At 40.5% G+C, this 11,976-nt stretch overlaps 2 protein-coding genes across 2 annotated transcripts; one reads left to right on the top strand and one right to left on the bottom strand.

Moving 5' to 3' along the window:
• Positions 1 to 1,050: 1,050 nt before the first annotated feature.
• LOC136268878 (uncharacterized) lies at positions 1,051 to 2,387 on the bottom strand. The gene has a single exon (XM_066064343.1). It carries the CDS (start codon positions 2,356 to 2,358, stop codon positions 1,171 to 1,173), a length of 1,188 nt encoding a protein of 395 aa, XP_065920415.1. The 5' UTR covers positions 2,359 to 2,387; the 3' UTR covers positions 1,051 to 1,170.
• On the top strand, positions 2,302 to 11,806 carry LOC136268879 (small ribosomal subunit protein uS10m-like). The gene is made up of 8 exons (XM_066064344.1): positions 2,302 to 2,466; positions 2,520 to 2,557; positions 2,612 to 2,673; positions 10,407 to 10,508; positions 11,104 to 11,192; positions 11,241 to 11,349; positions 11,537 to 11,626; positions 11,679 to 11,806. Exons 1-8 carry the CDS (start codon positions 2,408 to 2,410, stop codon positions 11,751 to 11,753), a joined length of 624 nt encoding a protein of 207 aa, XP_065920416.1. The 5' UTR covers positions 2,302 to 2,407; the 3' UTR covers positions 11,754 to 11,806.
• The last annotated feature ends 170 nt before the right edge of the window (positions 11,807 to 11,976 follow it).

Below are 11,976 nucleotides of genomic sequence, written 5' to 3'. Positions count from 1 at the left end.
AGTATAAAAACACAGATAATACATTTAAGGGAAGAGGTGCAGGGATAAATTGTTTAAATATCATCCAGTATAACTAGAGAATCCCACAATTTGCAATTGATGGTAGAAGGGAAGAAAGAATTGTGAGGGGATCGGAGTATCGATATCTGGAATACAAACACACAATAACACTTGATGGTAGTAGTCTGTTCTCACAATAAAGGCTTGATCAGTTGATCTTATCAATAATTCTTTATCACCAGTAGAAGTACTAATAGTTTGATCAAAGATGAACTCACAACTTTTATTTATTAAGACGTTACAGCACAAGTGTGAAGGTCTGTGTTTGTACTGGAAGGATATTCTCCCTGAACCTCTTGCATATAATACCATATATAGTTATATTCCATCCTGCCATGATTAAAGCCATCCCCAACAGTAGAAGCTAGTTAAATTGTAAAGACCTTTCGAAATAAAAGGGATAGATTAGAGTAACCCTTCACAGGTTTCTATTGTAAAATAATAACCCAATAAGCATTAATAACAATCACTTTAATATTATTGTATGCCGGGTGTGAGTTAACTTTAACTGCCAAACAATCCCCTTTGATGTCATATGGCATTATTGCTATACTCCAGACAAGACAGAATGACATAATTTTCACTGCAAATTAAAATTTACGATTTTAACCTTAAAAGAAACTTTTATGCATTCAAAACTTACCGTCATGAAGTACGGTACAATAAACCTTGACTGAAGTCACTATGTTTAATGTGTGAGAGGATCAATCTACTTCCAGTTAGCTGTTGTTGCGCATGCCAGTAGCATAATTATGCAGAAAATTGGATTTCTATTATAGCTGTTATATTAGAGTATATTGTTTGACTTTTCTCAAAATTTTCACCGAAAACCAGTGTGTGTCCTGTTTAACGAAAACAATTTCTCAATGTTTCAAGTAGTGTGTAAATCCAAATCCCCAAAAAGGACTAGCAGCTTATGATAGTAGAGAATAGTGTATATTAGGACTATAGAGCCCCTATCCACAATTCATTCATGCAACCAGCATGATAATATTTCTACACAATACCTATAATTATATAAAGTAAGCTTTAAAACAATAACTACCTTACCACAATAAAAATATCTTTTGACTATAAAAGTTAGAATATATATAACACTCTGTACTAGATTCAGTATAGCCTAGCAGCCATACAATGGTTGGTTCCACAAGACACATGATTCACTCCCTCCATCTTAACCAGCACCTTCCGTGGACTGCTCACATGATCTCCATCAACTGGCAATCCCAACTTGTTATAATAATTATTACCCCATGTCCACACCTCCCCAGTGTCCGTCAGAGCTATGTTGTGCTCATCACCACATTCTATTTGATGCACCTTAGGTCGGGATAGTTCACCAGTAAAACGTTCAATCATGGTTGGTTTGTTGCGAGAAGTTGTGTCACCATGACCCAACTGCCCACATGATCCAGACCCCCATGTGATGACATCACCATTGCTAGTGGCTACAGCACAATGCGACCACCCTGTTGCTATGGTAGCGATCATATGATCTCCTTCAATAAGCACCTGACAATAATTCACTACCAACTCCTTACCATGGCTCATGTGATTAGACACGCCTTCCCCTAAGGGTTTCATCTGCCTACCCAGCTGACTATGTTCGTTATTACCAAATGACAACAGGGTATTCCCCTCCAATAGGACAAGGGAATGGTTAGAACATGCTGCAATTAATTTCACCTCAGCTGGTAGCTCCACTTTAGTAGGTACCTTCTTGTTCAGTCTAACAGGAGGCTTGGGGCCCTGTTCTGTCCCATATGGTGGTAAACACAATTGTCCATTACCATCCCTGCCCCATGTATACAAGTGTCCCTCCATAGTCACTGCCAGGCTGTGGAACCCTCCTCCTGCTGCCATGACAACCTTGTGATGTTGTAGGGCTTCAACAACTCTTGGTGTTGTACACGATCGTTCTGTACCATCACCTTGACAACCATACATACCACACCCCCAGCTGTACAATGTCCCTTGTTCACTGATCACCATGACGTGAGAGTCACCAGTAGCAACCATCTTGACCTTGATCCCAGCTAACCCTTTGATGATTAGTGGAGTATGCACATCTTCATCCATCTCACCATGACCTAGTTGTCCCATGTGACACTTGCCCCAGCTGTAGCAACCACCTTCAGTGTCTAGGGCTATCACGTGAGCAGCACCACTACGCAACGCACACAACTTCACAGAGTTTAGAGCAGTTAGTTGTGTTGGTACGGGCTTGTGACGGTCCTCCGTACCCAGTCCTAGCCTCCCATAACCATCGCTGCCCCAGCACCAAACATTCGTCGCCATTGTATTCTAATAATATTCGAGCGCACGTTGGTCTGCAGCAGCAGCAGCGATGTGGAGGTCGTTCAGGAAACTGCCAAGATTTAATGGAATTCTTCAGAGAGGAGTGAGGTATGATATATCAACTACTACTACTACATGATATATCATTGCTTGTGTTGTAGTCCCAGTAGAATACTTCTGGGAGATCAACTGTTATCACGTGAGCAACAGTACTGACAACCAGTATAGCCTGTTTACTGTACTGGTTTATCAGGTTCATCAGCTAACATCATCCACCAGCCACCACGCTGGTATGCCAGCAGTGTTAATAACAAGGTGAGTGAGTGTAGTGTGTCTGAGGGGTAGGATACGTCTAGTATGTATGTTGTGTGCTGGGCGTAGCTGAAGAACAGCTTTGCCTCCCTGTTAAAATAACAATTGGAAAAAAAAGCACACCTGTCATGGTAACAACACTGGATCGCTTGATACAAATGTCACACTACAACATCACATACATGTACAAGAGGATCACATGATTACAATCTATAGTACAAGAGGATCACATGATTACAATCTATAGCTTACATTACATATTCTACAACTAATAACGTTACTAGTTCATCTTGGCATCCTCAAGGGCACATAGAACTTTGCTCATGCTGAAACTTTTTTTCTTTCCCTTCAACTGTCAGGTAAAATGGAGGAGTCAGTAGTACATCTATTGCTGCTAGGATTATCAGATTCTGTATGAGTCACTTTAGGTACAGATTAGTGTTAACTTCTAGTCAGTATAACTTAATGATCAGTCTGTTTGTGTTTACCAGTTGAGGTGTGTATATTTGCTGCACAAATCAGTCCATTACCATATCAACTCTTCAATAACAGCTAGTCTGTGGTCCACACAGGGTTTATCATCATGTATTAACACATTGTCACCTGTTGCTTGATCATCTGTTGGTTGTTACTGGAAGTCTTAGGGGGTTTAGAAAACCCGGACCGGACCGGACCAGGTCAACTTCTTCAAGTAAGCCAATTCACACAATAGCTATAACATACAATTCACGCAATAGCTAGCTATAACATACACTCTTCACCTTGTAGCCACCCTGCCAAGAACATAATTAGCTAGCTACGATGGCTCAGACTGCAACAGCGATCGCGCACGAAACTTCATCCATGATAAAACAACCTAACCAAGCTATTAAAATACTTTCTACTACATTACACTACACAATCGCTACAAAGCTACAAGCTCTTTCTGTTGTACTCAACTGTTGCACACACTAGTAACCGCCCGAATTTAATAGAATCGTGATACACAAAGTGAAAGGAACTAAGATAACAGCAAACCTCTGAATTTATTTCGGTAGTGATGAATGAGTAATGGAGTATTTATAGCTACATGTCAAGGTAAGCTTTAAATAGAACAAAACCTTACTACAGAAATCTTCATTATAGCTATCCTGCATGGGCACTAGCTTACCTTTCTTAGTTTAGCCAGTCATCCATAACCATTCCTTTACATACGTTCGAAGGTTTGCTGTTATCTTAGTTCCTTTCACTTTGTATATCACGATTCTAATAAATTCGGTTGGTCGCTAGTGCGTGTAACAGTAGAGTACAGCAGAAAGAGCTTGTAGCTTTGTAGCGATTGTGTAGTGTAATGTAGTAGAAAGTATTTTAATAACTTGGTTAGGTTGTTTTATCGTGGATGAAGTTTCGTGCGCGATCGCTGTTGCAGTCTGAGCCATCGTAGCTAGCTAATTATGTTCTTGGCAGAGTGGCTACAAGGTGAAGAGTGTATGTTATAGCTAGCTATTGCGTGAATTGTATGTTAGCTACAGCTATTGTGTGAATTGGCTTACTTGAAGAAGTTGACCCGGTCCGGTCCGGTCCGGGTTTTCTAAATCACTGAAGTCTTATGAAAATATCTTAATGCTCATGCTTCCATCTGGAACGAAAATGTTCTATGATCATTGCTTGTTTCTTAGCTCTCTTCCAGATCTGTGCTTCATCTCCAATAGTAGGATCTGTCAGTTCATATACTTCCTCAATGTGTCTGTAAGGTAGAGAGATTATATGTCTTCCATATAGCAAATCAGCTGGTGTTAGCAGATCTGGGTCCCATGCATCACTTGGGACATAGGTGAACGGTCGGTCATTAAGAATGGCTTCAATTTCTACCACCACAGTTTGTAAAGTTAGGAGATTAATGTGTGCTCTTCCCAAGAAAGCAGATAGTCCTTATCAGCATCTCCCAGAGCCCCCAATACCAGGGGGCCCTCGGTATGAATTTCCAGGTTTACTGAGAGTGTTTGTAAGATTTATTGAATGGAGCAGCTCAAGTGTGAACTTCAGTTGTCTGGTCAGAAGGTTGACCAGATTATCTTCAGTGGACCAGTACCACTATGGTGCATTGCTGGTAAGATCCTTAATGTCAGTGACACAAATAAGGGAAGCTTCTTACTGTTTTGAATCCAGGAGAGGACGATCTGTCTGTGCGACCAAAGGTGTAGTGGTATGGCCTACAATGACAAGGAATGGTATGGCCTACAATGACAAGGAGTGGTATGGCCTACAATGACAAGGAGTTAACAAGAGCACTTGCTTACCTGCTAGTAAGTATGCAGTACCCATCAGTTCTTGGCAAAGGCAATGTCTTTACTGGTAGTTTACTTTGTCTCCAGTTGTGAGGTAAGCCACGGTTCCGTAAGCTTTCAAACTGCTATCAGCCAAAACATGGAGTTGTAGACTTGTATTGGAGCTGTTAGTGGTAGAATAATGTCTTAGATGGAAACAGCAGTGGAGTCTTCAATTTCATGGGCTATGGTAAGCCATTCATCCTTAAGGCTGCTCTCCAGTGGATCATCTCAGTTAATCTTGTGTTGCCAGAGTTTCTTAAGGAACAGTTTAACCTGGACTGTGACTGGAGCCTGGTAAACTAAAGGATCAAACACTCTTGATGATTTCTGGAGTACCTGATGCTTTGTGACTATGTGTGGCTCTGAAGAAAGATCATTTTTTGAAGTTTATCAGTAACAGTGTTCCATAATGTTCCATTGCAAGCCGCATTGACAGTCAGCCACATTCTCCTGTTGTGCTTGAGTGTTGAGTTGGGTACAATTGGATTCCCAAGCTTGAAGATCAAATCTGCCTCAAACATGATGGTTCTAGATAGAATTGAGTGGTGTAGTAAGTACATCCAGTGATTATGTTGTCAACATACATGATGCTAGCTGCTGTTAGGGTGTGTGACTGTTGTGTAGATGGTGAAACATGTAACATAAATGGTGAACTGGTTACAAGCAGGGCCTACTTTATTCCGCGGACTGGACTGGACTCGACTTGCAGATTGAGCTGGAAGCCAGCTTTCTAGAAGTAAACTGTCTCTTTCAATGCTGGAGAGATGCCTATCTTTGAGCTACACGTACGAGTCGGTACGACTGCTGATAATTTCCAAGTTAGGTGCAAACATTGTACCACTTTGTTCGAATACAGCAGACGAGAATCACGTAAACAGTCCCGTTTTAATTGAGGCAGCCTACAGGGCCCTGCTACAGGGCTTCCCCGGGGCTGAAAAGCAGACTACTCAAGCATGGGTAGTCTGTAGCTATAACATAGAGTTTGAACGCTGTCACAGATCTAAGTATGCAGTGAATTCCTTAGCTACTATACCAAAGTATGGAAGGACTACTGGGACTAGGGAAGAGAGAATGGCCCACACCTGTTGACATGATTCTCGTCTGCTGTAGCTATTCGAACAAATTGGTACAATGCTCGCACCTAACTTGGAACTTTATGAGCTACTTGATATGGCCCGCGTTTTCTCTCCGTGAAAGATAGTCCTCAGTGTTGTGCTAGCTACGGTGAGTGTATACTAGTCTCGCGCATCCGCGAGACTAATGTATACCTATACAATTGGGCAGTTGGGCTATAGTCTAATTAATTAGTGCATGAGTTATTTTCGCCATGTTTCATCAACAAGAGAACTGAGATTATCGGCAGTTGTACGCGTAGCTCAAAGATAGGGTCTCTCCAGCATTGCAAGAGTCAGTTTACTTCTCGAAAGTCGGTTTCCAACTCGTTCTGCAAGTCCAGTCCAGTCCAGTCTGTGGAATAAAGTAGGCCTACAAGCAGTGCACCTTGAACTCACTGTGGGAGTTGGTTACATCTTACAGCCACAGGAATTGTGTGACGTCCCTGTCATAGGGATTGAGCTGGACATGGAGGAGGGCCTTCTCAATGTCTGTTGAGATACCAAAACGATGACCTCTGAACCTGAGGAGGAAATGACACATGTCAGTAAGAAAGGGTGGGCCAACCTCTAAACAATCATTCAAGCTTGTTGAGTCCTTGGATTCATGACAGCTGCAGTCGTAAACAATTCTTATTGGCATTGTAGTTGACTGCATGATGTGGTATGTAATGATAATTCTTTGCTAGTGCTGGTACTTGTTCAGCAACATCATGTTCCTCTTGTTGCTGTCATAAACTTGTAAAAGTTTAAGAGTTTGCATTAACTGACTAAGGAGCGTGTCACATGTAGATCTGTTAGTTGGTAAAGGAGGATGATTTTCCTTCCACAGGAATCTTGCAGTGTAGGATCCATCATTGTTTCTTAAAATGCAAGAATCAATGTGGATTCTTTGTCGGTGGTACAGGAAGGTGATGTACCAGATAGCCCAGAATCTTTACAAGTTATATTTATAGGTCAGCAATGTGGAGAGTACTTGTGGTTGTGTCGATAGAGTGTGGCAGTGGCCCTGAAAGTACATATTCTAGTTGATTTCATGGCTGTGGGTCCACTCCGTCGGATGATGTGATCTTCAATGACATCCTAGTAATGATCTGCTCCGATTAGCAATGGAAAAAAAGAAGTTTATACTCTTTCTCAGAGGTGACTGAGTGGGCAAATGTGAGCCCTTGTAGGTATGGTAACTGTGATTGAACAGTGTTCTGAAGAGGAGCAGCATTGGTTAATAATGGCAGCTTGATGCCAGAGGTAGATCTTAGCTACTTGTAAGTGCTGAGGTGATGATGTCTGTGATACAAACGTTGATAGATAAATCTTTTCTTTCTTGAGTGATTGTGACTGCAAAGTGTTCACAAGAGACTGTGACATGAAAGATCGTTGTGAGCCTTCGTCTAATAAAATATTTGGCAATTAGAACTGGAAACAATGGCAACAGCAGTTTTGAGTAAACACAATTTTTTTCTGTTGTTTGAATGGAAGAATCGTCTCTTGTGAGGTAGAGGAAACAGTGGTAACTACAGAGCTGGATTCTGTGTGATGGTCTCAGGTGGTACTACAGTTGCTGTTATTTGTGGTGCTTGCTAACTGTGCAAAGGCTTGGGTGGTGCTTGCATTTATAGTTGCAGCAACAGGCACTGTGAACTCTTGTGATGAGCTAGGCAGTTAAAACACAGTCATTGTTGTTTGACTATCTCCAAACACTTCTTAGGATCAGCGATGACTGCACAATGAGTCTTATCCACTATGATGTTTTATGACATCATGAGAATAAAGATGGCCGTGATAGTTGAGGGGCTGTTATACAGGCGCCTATGGAGAAACCTTTTAAATTGCTCATATTTCAGCCAGAAAAGAAGATATCTAGTTCTAAACAATAGGTACAGTCAAGTTTTATATAAGGTATTACGATAAACAAGTTTTTATCGGGTTTCAAATTTTTTTCTAAATAGCGTACGTTTACAATAGCTTTTATTACTTCATGACCATATGTGTCGGTTAATGGTCGATATCTCCATGTCTAGCTGAAATGTGAGCGATCAAATTTTATCTCCATAGGCACCTGTATAACAGTCCCGCAACTATCATGGCCATTTTTATTCTCGTGATGTCATAAAACGTCATTGTGGATAAGGCTCATTGGATGGAGGGTGTGAGCCAGAACAATAAACATATTAGTATTTCCTTTTTTTTTGATGTCTGGATTGCTAGTAGCAAGAATATGAATTTCCACAAGTAGTGAATCACTAAGTGTCCATTCTTCACTGGGCTGCTCTCTGATTTGATCAGTTTCCCAAGAGTGATGAGCACAAGTAGATCATATGAGTCACTGTTCTTTCCAAGTGCAGAAAGGCTTTTGGTGTGGCTTTCAATTGAATCATGAAATTGTTGCAGGCTGGTTACTAGGGTTAGTTACTAGGGTTAGTTACTAGGGTGTGGTAGGTCGATAAGTGCACATTGACCAACTTGTGAGGTTGAGCAAATCAGCTACGAAGTAGTTCAACTGATGGTAGATAATTGTCATTGGTGAGAGAGGAAACCTGATATCACTCTGGCTGCGTCCCCTTGTAATTGTGCTCTGAGATAGTGCAGTTTTTGGACGTTCTTTATACAGGTTTGAGTTGATAGCGGCATCAAAACTGGTTGCCACATTAGGGGGTCTCCGCTAAACATTGGGATAGATTAACTAAAGTAAACAACTCACATTGTATCCAGAGACTGGTTTCTGTGGAGGTGTAGTGACCATTGCATTAGTGGGTGGCTGTTGTGGGGTATCTACTGTGTGAGTTAGGTCTCCTTGTTCGGTGACAGACTGTGAACTAGTGTTTGTAGGTTGAAGAGTGACTGACAGTTGTTGAGCATCTATAGTAGTAATGGGCAATATTGATATTTTGCTATATGATTATTGTCATGAACAAATATCACGATTATTGTCAAACACTAAACACATCATGAATTGTTAATTGAATGGTTACATTACATTGTAAATTTACAAATATCTCTCTGATTACCACGATTACTGCACAATAATTGCTGATTTCGATTATCACTAGTTAATGAAAAGTACACGATGTCGATTACTGCCAATAAAACAATCACGATTATCACAATAATTGAATAATTACCTATCCCTAATCTATAGCTGCAGGTTTTGAAAGACAAGTCATTTGAGAAAGAAGGAGAAACTGCAGTTGAGCAATCTTTTTGAGCTTTAAATTTCTTCACACTCATAGATTTCTATCTCTAATTCTTCTTCCACTGCTATATTTCCATCGAGGTTAGTCAAAACATCTTTCCTGTGTATGTCTCTGTGGTGCTTAGTGAGATGTGATAGGTGTGCATGACGAGAGGTGTGCATGACGAGAGGTGCAAAGTTTCTGGAGTTCCTCCATGAACGAACTGTTGAGCACGTAGAGGACTGGTCACAGCACCAAAAAGATGTGTCATGGTAACAACACTGGTTCGATGATGATCATTTGATGTTAAATGTCTAGTATTAGGCCATATGTGTAGAATTTTCGAGAGATGAATTATTTGCTCTTTGTAAGTCCACAGATATTTCTATCCTCAAAAATAGGGCTGGGAGATTATACCGATTGTGGGATTAATCGTGATTGTCTTTGAACATCATGATGTTGTTATGTATTATAAATAATTGTGATGTTGTATTAGTAAATTCAAAATGGTGGCACCTACTGTTGTGGGAGAACACAATCCAGAAAACAAGCCCTACACTTCTGAGACAGTTAATTGTGTGAATAAATCTTACTATGCAGTTAAAAAGCTTACCTGTTAGAAACCGTTGAATTTCTAAGTATACTGCTATTGACACCGATTGTCAGTGTCAATAAGCGCCACCAAAAGCTATTGAAACCGACCAAGCAACTCAAGTGTCAAGCACACTAGTTTAAAAGTTAGAGTTTAAGGCAAGCCAGGGTTGGAGGGATTGAAGCAACCATCCCAGCAAAGTCGGGCCAACCCTAGCTCGCCTTGTAACAATCACTCAGCCCTACTCAATAATAGCAGGTTCATATACTAAATCCCAATCAGTAGGCATGGCTACCTTTGAGACAAATGAGACAGCCCTCAGACTGAGCTTGATTGGAGTACTGCAGATAACTGACCATTCTAATAAGACCTTTCAATGATCTAATAAGACCAACTACCCTAATAGAACAATCAAAAGTGTGCTGTTAAATCTTCTGGCTACTCATGTTTCCGGCTCCTTGTTTCCTTACTGTAATGATGTCAGTGAACCTCTTAAATATTGTTCCTACTGATGCGTCAAGTGTCTTACATGATGTCATGTGTTATGTAGCCGATGAGAGGTGCTAACAGACGTGTCCCTAGTAACCTCCTCGTTGACAATGATGATGATGAACTGGAAGAAGAGAAGTTCTACAGCAACTTGATAATCACTGTGAGTGGTCATGTGATCTGGTATTTCTGTAATTGTAAGGATTATTGCTAATGCTGTCAGTTAGTGCTCCTGTACTTGAAGCCATTCAACCTCTTCTGAATTGCATGTAATGGTGACACTGTTTTGCCTGTCCTTAGACTTGAAATCTAATTCATGTACCACCTTGTATACAGGCTTGTACACCCAGGAGTTATCTGTTCACTATGACATCATAACTGTTCACTATGACATCATAACTGTTCACTATGACATCATAACTGTTCACTATGACATCATAACTGTTCACTATGACATCATGACTGTTCACTATGACATCATAACTGTTCACTATGACATCATAACTGTTCACTATGACATCATGACTGTTCACTATGACATCATGACTGTTCACTATGACATCATAACTGTTCACTATGACATCATAACTGTTCACTATGACATCATAACTGTTCACTATGACATCATAACTGTTCACTATGACATCATAACTGTTCACTATGACATCATAACTGTTCACTATGACATCATAACTGTTCACTATGACATCATAACTGTTCACTATGACATCATAACTGTTCACTATGACATCATACAGGTCACAGGTCATGATAGTGCAGTACTGGACAGTTATGTCAAGTTTGTTGGCATGGCAGCTAAAGGTCTAGAGATAGAGATGGCAAGAAGGTGATCATGTGATGCTTAGTGACATCACCACATTGTAGTGCTCTACAGTCTTGCTCCGAAGATGAAGGTTAAGAAGTTCTCATTGCTGAAGTCTCCATTCATCTACAAAAAGCATTGGGCTCAGTACGAGATTAGGACACACTCTAGAATATTACCAGTAAGTCTGTCTGTGTGTTGTCCATTCAGTCTTCAAAATTATATTCCTAAATTCTGCTGCTGTCATCACCTTTTACTTTGGCATGTATTACAAGCTGCTAGCCACACCATGTCTAGAATGCCATTGTTGCCATCTGTATAATCCTTCTGAAGTGTACAACACTATTACATGAAACTTTGTCTTTCAGATTAAAAAAATTACTGGCAGAACGGCGGACATTTTCTTGGAGTACATCCAAAGGAATTTACCAGAGGGTGTCAACATGATGGTTGAGAAAGTAAGTATTTCTTATTAGTTACAAGAGAGTTTATGGTTCACCTTATTTGCAGGAGCAACTAGAGAGGTTACCTGAAATATTAGCAGATGCTCTAATTGGATCACGTGATGAGGACAGGGGACAATGACATCATAACTATGTTCATAATTTAGTTAAATGTTACTCAAGGGGTGATACTTATCCTCTCGGACAGGGTCTGGCTGGCTATCTTATGTGCAATTTTTGCAGGTTCACAACCAGACCCTTTCTGACGAGGCTTTTATGATAATAATTAGTTTAATTGCTGGGAAGACAGAGCACAGCTAGTTGATACTCCCATTAAAAAGGACAATATCAAATTAAATGTTGCC

Source organism: Dysidea avara, chromosome 10 (genome assembly GCF_963678975.1).
Source record: "Dysidea avara chromosome 10, odDysAvar1.4, whole genome shotgun sequence".
Classification (NCBI taxonomy): domain Eukaryota; kingdom Metazoa; phylum Porifera; class Demospongiae; order Dictyoceratida; family Dysideidae; genus Dysidea; species Dysidea avara.
This window is presented reverse-complemented; position numbering and strand designations above follow the sequence as displayed.

Excerpts from the sequence above, each read along its gene's own strand:
- LOC136268878 (XM_066064343.1), bottom strand. The coding sequence starts at position 2,358 with ATGGCGACGAATGTTTGGTGCTGGGGCAGCGATGGTTATGGGAGGCTA.
- LOC136268879 (XM_066064344.1), top strand. The coding sequence starts at position 2,408 with ATGTGGAGGTCGTTCAGGAAACTGCCAAGATTTAATGGAATTCTTCAG. Across the intron at positions 2,558-2,611 it reads GGGAGATCAACTGTTATCAC|GTTCATCAGCTAACATCATC; the intron begins GTGAGCAACAGT and ends CTGGTTTATCAG. Across the intron at positions 11,627-11,678 it reads TCAACATGATGGTTGAGAAA|GAGCAACTAGAGAGGTTACC; the intron begins GTAAGTATTTCT and ends CCTTATTTGCAG.